The sequence below is a fragment of the Tribolium castaneum genome, chromosome 1 (genome assembly GCF_031307605.1).
Source record: "Tribolium castaneum strain GA2 chromosome 1, icTriCast1.1, whole genome shotgun sequence".
Classification (NCBI taxonomy): Eukaryota; Metazoa; Arthropoda; class Insecta; order Coleoptera; family Tenebrionidae; genus Tribolium; species Tribolium castaneum.
In genome coordinates this window covers 7566158-7583430 of record NC_087394.1, presented here as the reverse complement: position 1 = coordinate 7583430, position 17273 = coordinate 7566158, and the positions used below count along the sequence as shown (strand labels likewise).

At 28.9% G+C, this 17273-nt stretch overlaps 1 protein-coding gene across 4 annotated transcripts in view; it reads right to left on the bottom strand.

Annotated features, from left to right (window-relative positions):
- Pdp1 (PAR-domain protein 1) overlaps positions 1-17273 on the bottom strand; it is a 93001-nt gene that overhangs the window by 45497 nt on the left and 30231 nt on the right. Inside the window, exon 1 of one of the 4 annotated variants that reach the window (XM_064356771.1) lies at positions 16628-16941. The exons of 1 other annotated variant lie outside the window; for it this stretch is intronic. In XM_064356771.1, the coding sequence (XP_064212841.1) occupies positions 16628-16823 (196 nt within the window). In that variant the 5' untranslated portion in view covers positions 16824-16941. Of the gene's footprint in view, positions 1-16627; positions 16942-17273 lie in introns of those variants that run through there. 2 more of the 4 variants (XM_064356772.1, XM_064356777.1) reach the window with 2 other exon arrangements.

Sequence of the window (17273 nt, the reverse complement as noted above, 5' to 3'; positions counted from 1 at the left end):
TTTTTAGCTCAAACATGTGCTGAAGCACCCAAGAAAATTTTCTTAAAATTTAGATCCGTTCACAAATTATTTGATTATAAAAAATATAAATGAAGAAATATTATTGTCCAGTTTGTCCAACTAAAAAAAAACACAGAAATTTCTTGATTTTTAAACTATGTAGTTCTGTAACTATAAAAGTTACGTATTTATCCTAAAAAACAAAAGTGCAAGCCTGTAAATAACTGTAATTTTTGTGGTCAGGTTTTGAAATTTTAACGTGGAATCAACGAAAACTTAATCGCAGTGGCAATGATTTGTTTATTATCCCTATTTTACATTTGCAAGTGAACATTTTTTTAATCATAAAATTGTGATCTGAAAGTTCAGCTTTAGTCGATATAAACTCACCTCTACAATATACGTAAAACCAGACACTAAACAATTTATTACTAGTTTTAATAAAATGCAGCAATTATAAAGCGATTCTATAAAAACGGTCGCAATATGCAGATTGACAGTTTATTAGAAAAGCAGTCAGGTGGTCTGAGTCCTTTTAAAAAACCGCAAGCAGGCACGTTTGCATCCACATGACACAAAATGAAAAGAGTTTTCTATTATGTGTGTATTCAGTAATTTCCACAATAAACATAAAAAATGAACGAACGTGGGAGTTAGTGTATTGTTAGCCAATCCGGCAGGCGTAAATTAATTTGCTTTACGATTCCATTGGATTAAAATATCCGCATTGTACTTAAAAAAATCCATTGGTTATAATTGCTCGTAATACCAACTTGTGGTTTTACCTGGAAAATAATCACGAAGTCATGTTCAAGTGTACATCAGTGCGGTTTCGCTGCGGGTAATGTAATTTTACAACCAGGAACCAAGGTTGAAAAATTTAAGGACCATACTCACTCACTCACAACCAACAACGTACCTGTAACAAAAAAAAAAACTCCCATAATATTATTGAACCAAAATGTGAATCCTAATGAGGCGATTACGTGATGCCTGCGTAACTATACATAGACGAGAACATCTCATGCAAGATGAATCGAATGTGGAATCTGTTATATGAAAGTTTAAATCTGCATTCTTCGTGCTATAGCGTGCGATCTCACTTTCATTGAACATCGTGGCACAGAAAACGCAAATGTTGTCCCACTGAACCAGTCATCGAGTGAAAACGAAAGTACTGACGTGCCCAACATAATTACAATAATTTGACTTTACGAGAGGTCTTCCTGCTGCTGCTTAACACAGCAAACAGCAGGTAATTCCATCTTTAAAGGGTGACGTAATTTAAATGTTCCAAGAGCTCAGAAAAATTTGCTAGAACTGTTTGCACAAGTCATATTGAGGGAAAGTATCTAAAGCAAGTCATTTTTTCAAATTTCCTGATACAATCGCCATCGAGATAACGGCTTAAAACATTATTCAGCAACATTCACACATAACACATGCGACAATAATTTTCGGCAGCCTATGCGAAACTTTCACCAGTGCAGCTTGAAAAGGAAATCATTATTATTGCTACCATTAATTGGAACCTGAACAGTTCTACGAACGACTGAATGACTGTTGTCTGTCTACTCAATGTTTAACACTTTACAGTAAAGACACAACACATTTAATATGCCAAGAATTTAGAGAACAGACAGGGAACTCCAAGAAAATTTTTAATCTTATAACAAAAAAATGTACTCTGTACTCAGGCAAGTCTTGATGCACATTCTTTATTAACTTTTTAGGAAACGATAAAACCTGTCGTCTTTAGTAGGGTGACAAAACGTCCTATTTTTTCCGGACATGTCCTTTTTCTAAAGGTCTATGACCGTTTGGGACATTTTTTATTTTTTATGAAGCTACGTTATTTTATCATTATTGCAAATAATGCAAAATGAATCTCATAGAAAATGGCAGGATTATTTGCAGTCGTTGGAAAACGAAGATTCTGAATTAATATAAAATTGCTTTTTTTCAATTCCAAGCCACAATACCAACATAGAACGAGTATTTTCGTTTATAAACTCAGTGGACAGGCGAACAGAATAGATTTAAAACAGAAACAGTTAAGACACTTATGTTTTAATTTTAATTTCAAAAATTTAAGTTGTCAAGAGTTTTATGATTATTTGTTGTCTAATAAAAAAAACATTGTTGAAAAAAAAACTTCTTTACTGTAGTTACATTTGGACAAGCCTTTGTATGAGATTTTTATTTTACCAACTAATGTTTTTTACAATTTGTTACTTTGAAATAAAGAGTTATGGGTAACAAAAAATACGTTACATTTGCTATTCACAAAAATGTGACTCCCCCACTTTTTTAACTTGTAGGTTCTGTGTCCTCTTCAGAAAACCAATTTTTAACATTGTTTGATAATTAGAATAAAAGATAATAAATACAATAAAAGATTTTTAAAGATTGCAATTTGTTTACAATTTAATAAAGAAAACTAAATGAAATAAGCATTTTTACTTATAAGCCAATTAGTTCAGATCTCTAACACAGCTTTACCATAAGTATAAGAAAAAAGAAACAGAATTATTTAAAACTTAAGAAGAACGAAATTAAATACCAAGCATTTTTATATAAAACCCAAAGAAAACAAACCTCTAAAACAGGTTTACCAATGTTAAAGAAGGAAAAACCGAAGAAAATCTTCGATGTACGAAAAATACAACAGCGACTAAGAAAATACAAAAATTCCAACTCCAACAAATATTTTGACAGCGAAAAAGACTCATACATATTATGAATGTATGAGTATTTGAAATAATTCCAAAAATTCAGAGTGAGGTTAATTTTTTCATAAGGCCATAAAACGCAATCGCTTATTGATTCAGATAAGTTTGTTCTTCTTTTTTTTATTTTTTATTTGTATTACCTACGACTAATACTACTTCCGTTGTCAATTACTATTAGCAAAATTTTGTTTAGATTGTACAGTTCTTGTAGAATATGAGAAAAACAAAGTCAAATAAGCAATTGTACTCATACTTATTACCTAAGGAAAACAAATGTTTAAAAAAAAATTACCAAAAGTATAAGAAAGAATCAAAAACCACAAAAAACATGTCAGGTCAAACAAATTTAGTTTTACTCTGAATTTTTTATGTGCTTTGGAAATTAACTTTGTTTTAATTAGTAATTTAGAATTTTGTACCTAAATGCGTTTTTCTACATAAAACTGTATATGAACGTTTTTTAGAAAAAAATCTCATACTTAAATTTTGCACAAACAATTTTGGCAGAAGTGCCAATTCTTTTATTTTTCTTGAAAAATTGAGACTGTAACTACAAACTAGGCCACTCATATGACAATTTTTTTCAAAAAAAAAAAACAATTATTTGACAAAATAAACGTCTCCAAGTCGAGAATATCTTGAAAGTTACGAATAAATAATAATGAATCGAGTAAAACCCACAAAACGAAAAATATACGGTCGTATACGAAATAACCCCAAAACTGCAAAACTAGAACAGAAGCAGTTTTTTTTTGACCGGTCGATCCAATAAAATTGATTAATGTAGATTTTTTCACAAAATAAAATTTATTTAACGGAAATCGTTTTGTAAAAACTTGATACATGGCAATAAAATTTTTCATGGCAATTTGTTAATTTTTTGTGTTGTAATTATTAATAGTTAACTTTCACCGAATTTATTTGGCATAATTATTGATAGAGAGCAACCGTAGAAATAAAAGTAAAGACAAAAAATTGTTCGAAACTAGTTTCTACTACGATTTTAATGTATTCAATAAAATTTTATACCAAATTCTATGGAGAAACTAGTTAGAAATAATGTTCAGCAAATGTTACAACTTCTAAATTAAAAGCACCATGTTTTCAAAATGCCACAATAAAATATACGAGTACGAGAAACACTTGTTTAATAAGAAAACCAGTAATAAAAATATTTGTAAAAATATGCAAAATATGTATACCTTAAACGATTTATTACTTAACAAAATTGTTCGTAGTTTTTTTATCTCAATAGATTCATCAAAACTTGCTCAATTATCTTAATTTCAAAATCGATCAATTTTTTGACTTGTTTTAAGTACAAAATACTATGTAGAATTCTAGAAAAAAAATATGAACTATTTAGGAGACAAAAAATCTTCAAATTTGTAGGCGTTAAAATTTCGCTTATTTTTTGTTGACACGTACAGTAATTAATATTTATAATTAAAAATTCCAAAAAAGGAAAACCATTACATTAATTAAAGATATGAAGGTAAATACACTTCAATGTTGAAAAAATAAAATAGCTGCAATTACTTTCAGCCCAATGAATACGAAAATTAACAATTTATTTGTACTTAACTTTTGAAGAAATCCAGAAAAGGATTTCAATTTTATAAAATCAGTAGAAAATATTATTCAGAGACCGAGATGTGGGTATTATGCAAATAAAAGTGATAAGGTATCAAAACATAAGGGTAATACAATGAGTTAACAACTCATCAAACAACGGTAGAGAAAGAAAAAGTGTAAAAATCCTGTCATTCATCATTTTAAAGACAAGTAGGAGATAATATCTTAAACAAAGTTGTTTAATTTAAATAATGGTATCCCCCAAGATCATTAATTAATTTCCTTTCGAAAGCAAGATTTTAGCGATTTCTTCATGAAGGCAGACTGTGGTTGTTCACCAGTCGATCGAATAAAACCACCAAATTTCGCTTAAGGAAGATAAGTAAAGCTAATTCATGCATTTTTCACAGTCGAACGCCTAATTATTACCAAACAATGAGTCTCGGTGTGAATATTAGAAAAAAGGTGAGACAGAAAGTGAATTGTGCAAGAGTTACTTCATTTGTGTCCTGCGATGCGTCGACTGTAACACTTTCAGCGTGTGTAGAAAATTATTAATTTTACTTTCTCCACAATGAATGTGCTCGCTGAATTGTTGTTGCCAGAAATTGTTTAAACTTGAAATGAGTGAATCCCACCTATTATTAATTTGCATACAGGAATCAAACAATCGCCCGGATTGTTTCGTTCGTTCGATCTATAAAAAGTTGTTAGCCATGAAAAGAAGAGATGCTAATATTTTTCTACAACCAGTTTGGTGACCATAAGTAGAAGATATTGGACCCACAAGCCACACTCAAAAATAAGCAAAAGCGTTGTTGGTGATAGAAAGAAACCAAAAGGTATCGAACACTTTTCTCAAGTCAATTTAAGTGGTTTCTCTCTTCTAAGTAAGGTTTCAACTAATTGAGTTTTAATTGTTCAAACTTTAGAAAACTAACAGTGCTAAATCGATGATGATTTTTAAACCGCTCATTATGAATGAAAAATCAAATGATTTTGCCAGTCATCTTTTCGATTAATTTATTTAATGGGCAATAAGCCATCATTTAACTAGAAATTTTGTCAACTGTGAAGAAGTAACTTTAGCAGGTCCTAGCACCACCAACCTATTCAACACATTCTAAGACATATTTTTATTAACGTTTCATATAAATTTATAATTTAAACAATTTTGGCATCCTACAAAAATCTTCCTCGGCCTTGGTTTGGAGTAAAAAAATTATTAAGTAAAAGTGTCAACGTCTCGGTGGTTCGTCATTATTGTTATTATTATTCTTGTTTTTTAATTTTAGTTTAATTTTATTTATGTACGTTTATATTAGTTACTAACAGTGTAATACATGGTTATTGTTTAAACAAAAAGGCAATTTTTAAAACCAATAATACAATAATTAATTAGTGACTCAAAAAATTTCACGCTACTTAAATATTTTTTCTCATCAAAGACCTATAATTTTTTATAAGATAAACAAATTGTTAAAAAATCATGTTCCTTTCGAATAAAAAAAATGCACCAAAACATATGGTTTTGATAAGAAATTCAATAAAAATCGATTATTCTATATAATAAAAATTTTGTAAAAAAAAACAAAAAAATTTTTGGACTTTAACATCTCTGCCTTTTAGACAGCAATGCACCAGTCTCTAGAAACCGCAGTTAAAACATAAAAACATTAAAAAGATAAACACTACGTTAGGAACTAACAATTAAAAGATAAAATTTAATTGAATCGTACCAGAAACTGGCTCTAAATTTTTGTTCGCGTAATCTTTGGTTCCTTTTTGTCCTTATTTCTCATTACACCCTCTATATTTTAGAATACGCAAAATTAAAGATAAAAGATAAATAAAATAGAAAGAATATAATAAATCTGTATTTGAAACATCTTTCTTTGATAAAAATCTCAAAGCTCATTCATTTGTCTGTTAATTATTCATGTATGATTAACATTCATAATATCTACTCGTACATAAACAGTAACTTATTTTTACTACTGTAATTAACAACCATTCTATGAACGACAGTCTCTATAATGATGATCCCTTTATTTTTTATAATACCATGCCAAGTATTGTAATACAAATACTTTCAAAACTTTTATGTAGAAGAGAATAAACGTACATATGTAGAGTTTCTTATTCTTAATAGTTTATGCTTGTTGTGTACCCGATTTATCCTTTCATTTTGTAATAAAAAAATAATAACATTATCTATCAATTAAAAAACACAGTTTGTTTTAATAATGCAATAATTCATCATAAAATATAGATTTCGTAAATATATTTTTTGGTCCTTCGAGCCGGATACAGGCCTGCAACCACTGCTGCGCTTAAATTCATAAAAAATGATTAGATATAATTATAAACACATCTCTCAACATAGTTTCTTTAAAAATAAAAATTGTTGTTCAAAAGTGGTAATTGCTTTTACAAAATTACAAATAGTAATCCTAAACGAAAACGTATTAAAAATATAAACAGAAATTTTGAAACTAGAAATGTTCTTTTTACAGTTTGTAATCTATATATACTTTTATTATTTTATTTGTATTTACTATTGTAATTAAGAACTCCTCTATGAACGACTGTGTCTATAATGATTTATTTTTGTATAATACCACTCTAATTATGGAAACACAAATAATTATAAAAAGTTTATGTAAAAAAAATAAGGTTACTATTTAGAATTTTTTATTGTCAATATTTTATGCTTCTTGCGTACTCGATTTATATTTTAATTTATCTTCTAACAGAAAAATAATGTTGCAATAAAAAAACATAGTTTGTTTTAATATTGCAATAATTCATCATAGAATACAGTCCACAATTATTCATAAACATATTTTTGGTCCTTCGAGACGGATACAGGCCTGCAACCATTGCTGGATTAAATTCATAAAAAAGGTGTTAAAATGTTAGAGATAAGTTTTTGATAATTATGAAAACATCTCTCAACATACTTTCTTCAAAAATATAGCAAACTCAAAAGCTGGTGATTTTTTGCAAAATTACAAATTACCCTAAACGAAAATGTATTAAAAATTTACGTTTTTAATTAATTATTTATCTATATAATTTTAATATAATAAAAACGAGCGTCAATGAAGCTCTGATAGTGACCCACACTTTAACAACAAAAATTTATAAAAATTACGAAGTTATGACTTCCACAAACGTAACATTTTTAGTTAAAAAGCTAAAAATGAATACGAGGAATTAATTGGATTTGATTAATTAAAGAATAAGCGACTGGATAATGCATTTGTTTTGTTTGTGTAACTTTTGTTTTATTCTATAACAACTTACTTCCTATGTGAAATGGCATATTTTGAAAAAATGTAGACGGAAATTCTTACAGAGTTAGTGGAAATGGTGTGAATGTGTAAATTATGCACAAGCCGATTTCATATACATATACATAACGTTATTAGATAATAAACGATTTTCTCACTAGGCACGTTTTTCAGAAAACTGTTAACAAAAATCCAATTTTTAATTACCTCCTAATGAGCCATTTTTGTGAACTCTTTCCGCATTATACAATTTTACCTAGTTTCTTGAAAAGTGGCTTACACCCAACCGCTACTATTAGTATAGGAAGTTGTGTAAACTGGTATCGTTTTTTCATGTAATTTGAGTGGACCAACTATCCTAGAGGAAAGCTTCCAACTTTCCTTTCCAAATTCGTTGGGCGATTTTTGCGTTAAACAAAAATCGTAGCACTGATGGTAATTAGCTGCCGAAAGCGAATCTACGAGCAATTTATCATAAAAAGTAAAAGTTCTGTTTAAGCAGCAGTTAATATTTGTTTTGGTGAACACGAACCGAACTGGTTCGACGTCGTAAAATTTGGAACTTTCGCTTCCAGTTTAGTTTTTCTTCCGGGCCACGTTTTATTTCAACGGCAAACACGGTGTTTGAGTTGAAAAACGAAAAATTACGCATTCACAAGTCGAGGATGTCCATAATATGTTATTTCCTGTTGTACAGTATTTTCTTAGTATCGTATATAATTTGCTGTGATCGATGTGATTATTGTTATTGTCGTAAAAAAGCCGAGATATGTATCTTATGGGAAAGTCATACTTTACAATAAGTTGTTTAATCCGGCTCTAGCCTCCGCAGTTACTACCAGAGCGCGATTTTTAAGTGTTTAGAAGAAGCTCGATCGACTGATCTTTAATTATTTACGCAGCAGTATTTGAAAGTTTGACGTAGCGAAGAATCGAAACGAGATACAATACACTATGTCCCAATCCCGGAAGAACTCGCAGTTTGGAGAAAGTTTAGCGTTCAGTCTGGCAAACTGGAACCGGTCTCTGGGGGCAGAACGCTTTCAACCGTACCGATATTCCAACTTGTGAAACAAACACCTACGATAAGGCATTCAAATATTTGCAAAAAATAACGAAAATTCGAAAGTTAATCAAATTTATTTCACACAAGCAAACTTTTCGACAAGCTGTTGCGTCTAAACCGCATATTACAAGTACTGAAAGTTCTGGTAATAAAATAATAACTATTTGTCCGAAAATTGGTGTAAACCTATAACCCGTTATTTCTTATTTTAATTAAAAAAATAAGTTTTTTTGCCTTTTTAGATAACACGAGTTATTTTAAAAGGATATTCAAATTTTACCGTTTTCGAAATTGTTTTTTGAAAATTTTGGATTTGCGCTTTTCACTTCAAAAATCAGTAATTCTGCCATTTTTACAATTTTAGAAATAGTATTTAGACAATGAAAATATAAACATTTATCTCCTTTAGTGTGTTCAAAATTAAAAAAAAAAATTACAAACTCCAAAGACTTACCGTTGTTTTTGGGCAACTTCTACAAGCTATTAGTCAATTTTTTTACATGGAATGCTCCAATTTTTATTTCAATAGGTAAAAGAAAATTGAAGTCTGCAACGATCTGTATTAGCATTCCCTATACTTATCTGTGATAATTTTCAAGTTATGTATTTATTTGACATTATTGTTTTACTAGCCACAAATATTTTTGCACAGATTGACAAAAAAAAACATTTATCATTGAGTAAACGATAAGCTCTATTCAAAATTTTGCTTTCCTTTCCGTTAAAACAAAATAAATTCAATTGCATTTAGTTTTGAAAACATTGATTTCTTGTATTTTACTGACGTTTGCATCGTAACCTATGTGAAAAGAGATATGACTAATAAATTTCTTCATGACAATAAAAAGTTCGTATTACTTGAAAACTGTTAAAACATAAGTACAGGGAATGTTAAACAGATTGATGCAGAATTCAATTCTCTATCAATTAGTGAAAAAAAATTCTGGCATTTCATTAAAAAAATTGAGTTATGGGTGTTTAAAGTTCTGCAAATTTAATCTTAAAAATTTAGAATGTGCTAACTTTCTTAGAACTCTAAAAATACCAAAGAAAATATCTAAATATTTCTCTTTCAAATATCCAAAACAAAATTCAAAATCTTAAAAAACGAAGTAGTTATCGATTTTTGAAGTCAAAGATGCAAAACCAAAAATTTTCAAAAACCCTTACATATTTGGAAAACGACAAAATGTATTAGCTGTTTCAAAACTATAAAAATGCCAACATCGCAATTTCTCTCAAAGTTAGCTTTTATAAATTATTCAGGCACTTCAGAGAAATAATAGCCAACGTAATTCATAGTTTCAATGAGAGATCTAATCTAAACTACTTTTCAACTTTATCAATCTGATTTAAGAAAATAATTTGGTAAAATGCGAAGTTGGCGTTTTTATGGTTTTGAAACAGCTAATAGATATAATAAAGCTGATAAAAACTTCTTTAAAACAACTCGAGGAATCAAAAAATGCACTAAAAAACTTCTTTAAAATAAGAAAATTAGCTCCAGACCAAGTTGTACCGTTTTAAAAATCAAAAATTGTTTTTACTTTGCTATGATAACATTTTAATAGAATAATCGATTTTAACGATATGGAATGAAAGTAGCAATCAACAATTTTTTACGAATTTTAAGGCATATTTCTGTTATACGTTATCCGAGTGGTGTGATTTTTTTATTCAAAAAACCCATTTTTTGAACAATTTTCGTAACTTATAAAATGTTTATATCGGCGTAAGTTTTGAAGGAAAAAAAAATTAAGTCAATTATGTCATAATTTCAGACGTTCACCAATTTATTATCATTAGTTTTTAAATTATTATTTTTTATTTTGGGTTTAGTTCCTTTATGTACGTGTATATTAGTTAGGTAATCAGTTATGAATTTAAACCAAGAAAGAATTTTTTTCACAAAATTGTGAATTTACAAAAATCGCTAAATTTTTACCCTACACAACTAAGTAAAATTAAAATCTACACTGTCGTAATGGAAAAAGTATTAATTACAATTATTTTAATAATTAAAAACAGACGAAAACTTCATAAAATACAAAAATTGTGGTCTTTCCAATAAAAAAAATACTCCATTCAAATAACGCTTAACAAAAATATGTCCTAAAATGTGCTGAATTGATAGGTTAGTACTTAACAATAACAGAAAAACAACAAAAATAGCACCAAAATATGTGGTTTTAATAACAAATTACTTGTTATCAAAATCGATTATTCCATTTAGAAGTTACTAATAAAAAAAATAATTTTTGAACTTTGGCGCCCTCTAACTTTTAAACAATACTACTTGGTAAGTTGGGTAAAATCGTTTTATTTTGACTTGGAAAATCTGTGGTTTCCATTTGTCCCCAGTTTTTCGTTACACCCTGTATACCTTAACTGTAAGTCATTATTTTTTTTATAGTTTATAGGTAAAAAAAATGTATAAAAAAGTCCATCTTGGCAAATTTAAGAAATACTATACAGCCTTAGTTTAAAGTAATTCATATTTCTCTAAGCGATCAGATTCCAAAAAATCCTCGGTCAGGTCGATTTTATTTTTGTAAATTATGCTACATTTTGACACAATTGTAACATTTGTGACGTAAATGGTTTTTGAGTAATGACGACATTTTTATTATTTGAAATTGAAACCAACATTTTTGTTTACTTTTCTATCTTTCTAGCATGTACAAAAAAAATAAAAAAAACGATAAAAAAAATTCAAATAATAAAAATATAAAGTAAGAAAGTTAAAAAAAATAATTAAACATAACAAGCTTTATCTTTTTATATAGGTTGTTTGTCTTTTTTTAGCTTTTTTGAAAAAAAAAATGATAATAAAAATTTTAATTTTATGCGGTACTTTAAACTCACTCTGTATAATTAATTATAAAGCAAGAGTATTTTTAACAGCCAAAATAAAAATTAAAAATTAATACTTTTACTTTGTTTTTTGTAATTTTTTGAGTCAATTTCCCTTATAATAGTCCAACAATAACTTCCTATCATATTTTTTCATCACGAACACACGCCTTATTTATCACTTATGCTGCCTAGGTTTTTCGGAAAGAAATCAAAATGTGAAACAAGAAAATGTATTAATTTTAAAAGACATATTTACACCCATCTGGTGATAATAAATTATGTAATAACTCAGTTTGATTAGTTACGAAAGAAATAAAATATAGCAATCAGAAGCTAATTTATACCATGTAGCACAATGTAAGAGAGAAAATAATCTTTCGTGGTAAAAAAATGAAACATGATTAAAAAATAGGCCCTTTTTGGGGTTCCTAGAGGGTAAGTAAACAAAAATAATACTAATATGTTTAAAAATATATAAAAAAAAACGTTAATATTAATTTGTAAACTAGTGTTATTGTAACCATGTGATGGCATGGGTTGAGGCGATTGTGCTTTTGTTGAAAATAGCATTGAACGTTTTGCCATGGTAGATTTTGACATTGAAAACGGAATAGTCTAATGCTTGTACCTAATCAAACACACCTCGTATTGTCATTTGGAAGAGAACAGAGAAGGACGATTGATTACGATCAATTGAATACTTTGCAAAAACCAACAACACATCTGAACAATTTTTCAAATTAGCTCTCGTTAGGAAAAACCACCGAATTTCAATCAGAAAAATTTCCAAGGTTTGAAAAACTGTGCTAACTGTTGCATGACATTCGCATTGTAGATACACTTGTTTATCTTTTTTACTGTAAAAATGTGAAATAAATAAGACTCGTTTGAAGAGTGGTGTGAAACTTAATTTCGAATTAATGGATCGCTAAATTAAAATTTGGCACGTCTTGTGTACACAAATCAAGAAAATGCAAATAAATCGTTATAAATCAACAGTTTAACATCAACTTATAATTTATTTATCCAATTAAAAGCGTGAATAAGTAAAACTTCATTAATAAAAACTTGTCCAATACGTCCCTCTGGACTGAACACTTAACTATCTAAAATATTGTATCTTGTAGTTTTATTAATGTGTATTTCGATTGCATTTCCTGAATAATTAAGCATTTAAGAAAATAAATAGGTATGGAAATTAATAAGTATGTAACTCCACAAGCTCATATGGCAAATTGTCATTTTTATTTCCCGGTTTACAACAATATAGTACACATGTGTTCCCGATTTTTTGTTCGTTAAAAACAGAAAAAACCTAGTGAAGGCCACGACAATTGACACATTGCATGGCTACAATACCCATGTTTTTCTTTGAACAAAAATTAATGTCTTTATAAAGACATGGGAGAATAGTTCTACATTTATGTACTCAGGTTATTAAATTAGGTAAAATTTGCACTTTTTTAATTCTAATGTGACAAATTATTACTAGTAAAATGACTCAAGATCATCACTGAATATAGGTTTGCAGTTTTCCACTAGACAAAGTGGTAGAAAACCAATTGAAGTGGTAACAAAGACATTTTTATTAGTATTTAAAATTAAAGAAAAATGCTAAATTCTACATTGTAACACTGTTTTTGTGAATTTGAGTGCAGCAGTGGTTGCAGGCCAGTATCCGGCTCGAAGGACCAAAAAATTTGTTTATGAATAATTGTGGACTGTATTTTATGATGAATTATTGCAATATAATATATAATATTATGTGTACAGTAAGTTAGTTAAAAAACGTATCTTTATCGAATTGGATTGAAATTTTGTATAATAATTATGTTTAAAACATTACCTAATCTATTTTCTTAAATATTTACCCATTTCAACTGAAATAAAGAAAAAATAAACTGCCTTTTCTTTGAATTTTTATTCTAAAAAATATGTTTAAAACGCCTCTTTAGCTCATCAAAATTTTGTCAAATAATTAGGTCAAATTTGAACAATAATTATTATTAGGTGAGTAACTAGGTAAACAAAAAATTCGTAATTGCTCAAAATCCTCCTAATATACTGTCTGATTGCCCACAAGAGTTTCAACAATGTAATTCCTGTCAGAATAAAATTAGGCGTATTTTGAACATCTTTAATTAAAACAAAATCTAATAGTAATTTAGCTATTAACACATTATAAAAAGTATCTTTTAAAAAATGTTACATGAATTAAATTTAAATGTAAAAAATCTCAAAATTTGTTTCATTTTATTACAAAAAGATGCTGAAACGTATTTAAATCTTTTTCAGCAATTAGGAATGATTTGAACAAAGATCAATCAAAATATTACAACAATTTGTACACAAAAAAATTATTACCCATTTTTCTCTTAACAGATTGTTTGATTGCTGACAGTTTATTTAACGCATTTCTCATTGTCAGAAAATTTTGAATATCTTTTGTAAAGTTAAAATCTCGTTTTCAAGAAAGAAAATGAAAAAAGAACTTATTTATAAAAACTAAATTAAATTAGACTGAACTAAGCTCGCCTGATATCCCGATTTTTATTACATCAGTTATTGTTTTTGTTTTAACTAAACATTTGTAAATAAAACAAGTCCAAAATCGCGATGTTTACGTTTTTTTTTGAAAATTTTACGTACCATTAAATTTAATTTGTAAATTTATCATTTTTTACCATCAAAAAGACTCAAAACGCACTTCTTGACAATAATAAATCAGTTGAATAGTTTGTAAACAAAAAAAAATTCTCCAAATGTCTTGTATTATACATTTGTGTGCTTGTAAGCGTTTCCTTAACATATTTCTGATTGTCAGAAAGAGCAAAAAATTTGAATCAAACTGCACGTAATTTACTTTTTAAAAAATGCTCTTTTTGAAAATTGTAAATTAATTTAATCAAAAAATTCGAATCCGTTTCTCCGTTGAACTTTGATTCTCAAAAACGTCATTAAACCTACTTAATTAATAATGAATCGGTTAGGTAGTTAAACAAAGTTTCTAAGAAGTCAGTCAAAATATCATCGGAGGAACAGATTGTAAAAAAAATTACCTAAAATTACTCGAATGTTAAAAATTATATTTTTACTATATCTCAAAAACTAATTATCAGTTAATCACACAGAACTTAGCGTTTGCACCTAAATGCTCAATATTTTTTCTCTATGCCTAAGACTTTTTTCAAATGAAAATTAAATAATTAAGTATTGCAAAAAATTAAAACAAAAAAATCACAAAACCTTTCATTTGGCTAAAATCAAAAACAAAAAATGGCAACGCTGTACAAATATACAAATTTTTATACGTTTAGTAAAATATTAACCAAAAGTATTACCATAGTAACTTAACTAAATGTTACCAAATGTTGCACTTTTAAACTGGTGTTTTAACTTTATTTAAAAACCAAAGGAAATGTTTTCTTACAATTCCTTTTGAAAAATTAGATAATAAATCAAGGAAACATGAAATAAATCATTAAAAACAAAGTTAACAGGTGCTTGATTTTTTTAATCATTTTTTAGCGGTCAATAATGCCACTAGTATCTACTCTTAAGAGCATATTCGGTACTTTTGATACACCTGATATATCAGATTAGAATAAGCGATTCTTAAATGTTGGTGTGTCCAATAAAATTCATAAAAAATGTCATAAGCCCCAAAAAATAACGAATTTAAGAAAAAAATATACAAATACATAAACGTAATAAAGTAGTGTTAGAGCAACAACTTTATTATGATTTTTTTGCTTAAAACATTATTTAATAAACATCGTTCTAAAATAACACTAGAAATCACAGTATTTCCATTAATTCATTTTAATTATAAGGTAGTGTAGTCAAATTCTGATGTATACAGTACAAAATAAAGCAATTAATAGCAAATAAAATAGAAAAAAAAAGATACTCTTAGGTTAGAAGAGTTTCTATGTTTCTCTATCAGGAAGTAAATAAGCAGTATGTACTTTAAACATACTCTTTTGTAAAAAAATCAAAAACCCAATAATTGTAGTAGTACGAACGATTTATTAACTTTTTTAATTTTTTTATTTTATTTTTTTTTATTCAAATTTCTTAAATTTATATACCAATTTTATTTTGGAAATGTTCAATTTTAGAAAAAAATAATCTTTCAAATCTGTCACAACTCCAATTTATTTTACTCGATTTACTTTACTTGCAAGAATTTAGAAACATTAACTATGTCTGCGTTTTAGAAGAAAGTATCAATTAGGACATTAAGTTAAATTGTGTTGTTTTGTATTGTAATATTCAATTAAACTTACGACTTAATTTTCATAAATAAATAAATATGCCAAACTCTAACTAATTATTATTTTTTTTACCAAAAATCAAATTCACCTCTGACATAAATTTATTTACTTTTTTTGCTTTAGTCCTTGCTTTTGTATTAGCTGCATTTATTCCACCAACGTAGAAACAGGTTGAAAAATTGACGTTTTCGGTCAAAATAAGATTTGACAAATTTCCAAAAGACTAGTTGTTTTTAAATAAAACACTAGATAGCCGAACAAGTGCGAAAAGTAGTTTTTAAATTGTAATATTCAATTAAACTTACGCACATCCAGCCTATTATATAAATTTTACTTTTTTTATCCAATCTTGCAACATGTAGTGTAGATGAACAAAACATTCTACTCTTCGTCAAATAACTTTCTTTACTCCATAAATTATCCGTTATGTTACGATATGCTAGAAATAAAAAAAACATCCTCTGATGTTACGTGTAAGGCTTTTAATTTTTTATTAAAAAAATGAAATATGGAATTGAATTTATTCCCTACATTCAATCGTTTTTTCCAAACATTAGTAGCAAAGACATTAGCTGATAAAGTAGAAAAAAACGTTCCGTCCCCGCACACCGATCAGTTGGCATAAACTTCCAATCGAAATTATGTAAATTGTCACCTCTGAATTCACGTCTAAAATTTAAACGAGGTGACCCGAGATTTTGGTGAATTTCTCCGCAAAATAAATGATTAGGACAACCATGAAGCGCTTAATCAACAGGTGGCCCTCATTATCACACCACAAATCACTCCGCAAGAAAAAACCCGCTGATAAGCCCTGTGCCGTACCGTTCATGTAAACGTGCTGCCTCCAGAGCTGCTGGTACTGGGTCCAGCGGTCGTCCTGCGCCTGGACGTGGGTGAGCGTGCCCTGCATGACCCCCACGGGCACCTGGTGCGCCCCCAGGTTGGGGGCGGTCACTGGCGGCGGCGGCAATTGGTATTCCATTCTTTGCGCTTCCTTCACCGGTACCACAAAACTCATGTTATAACATGCTAACTGCAGTCCGGCACTACCGTCGTTTCACAACTAAACCTGAGCGCTCTTCTGCGAGCCGGAAGAGCAACTGGACATGAAGCAGGGCCTGCAAAGTCCGTGCTTGCTGCTGCTGAGTGTGGTGGAGTGAATGGGCGGGTGGGGGACAACACTCTCGGTTTCGCAAATGCCGGAAACTACCGGCTCATTGTTTGTTGTTGTTCTTTCTCTGTTTGATTGCCCGTTGGCTGTTATCATCGATTTATTAATTAGACAATTGTTGCGGTTGTGAAGAGAGACGAAGATTCGCGAGATGATTTGGTACTTTGTTTCCGGGAGATTTTGGTGACTGAACACTTTCACTCCGCCGAATTTCTTTCAGACGGTTCTCAGGCTCCATTAAACGTATAGATGTAGGATTATGTAAGAATTCATTAACATGGAATTAACGAGAGAGCA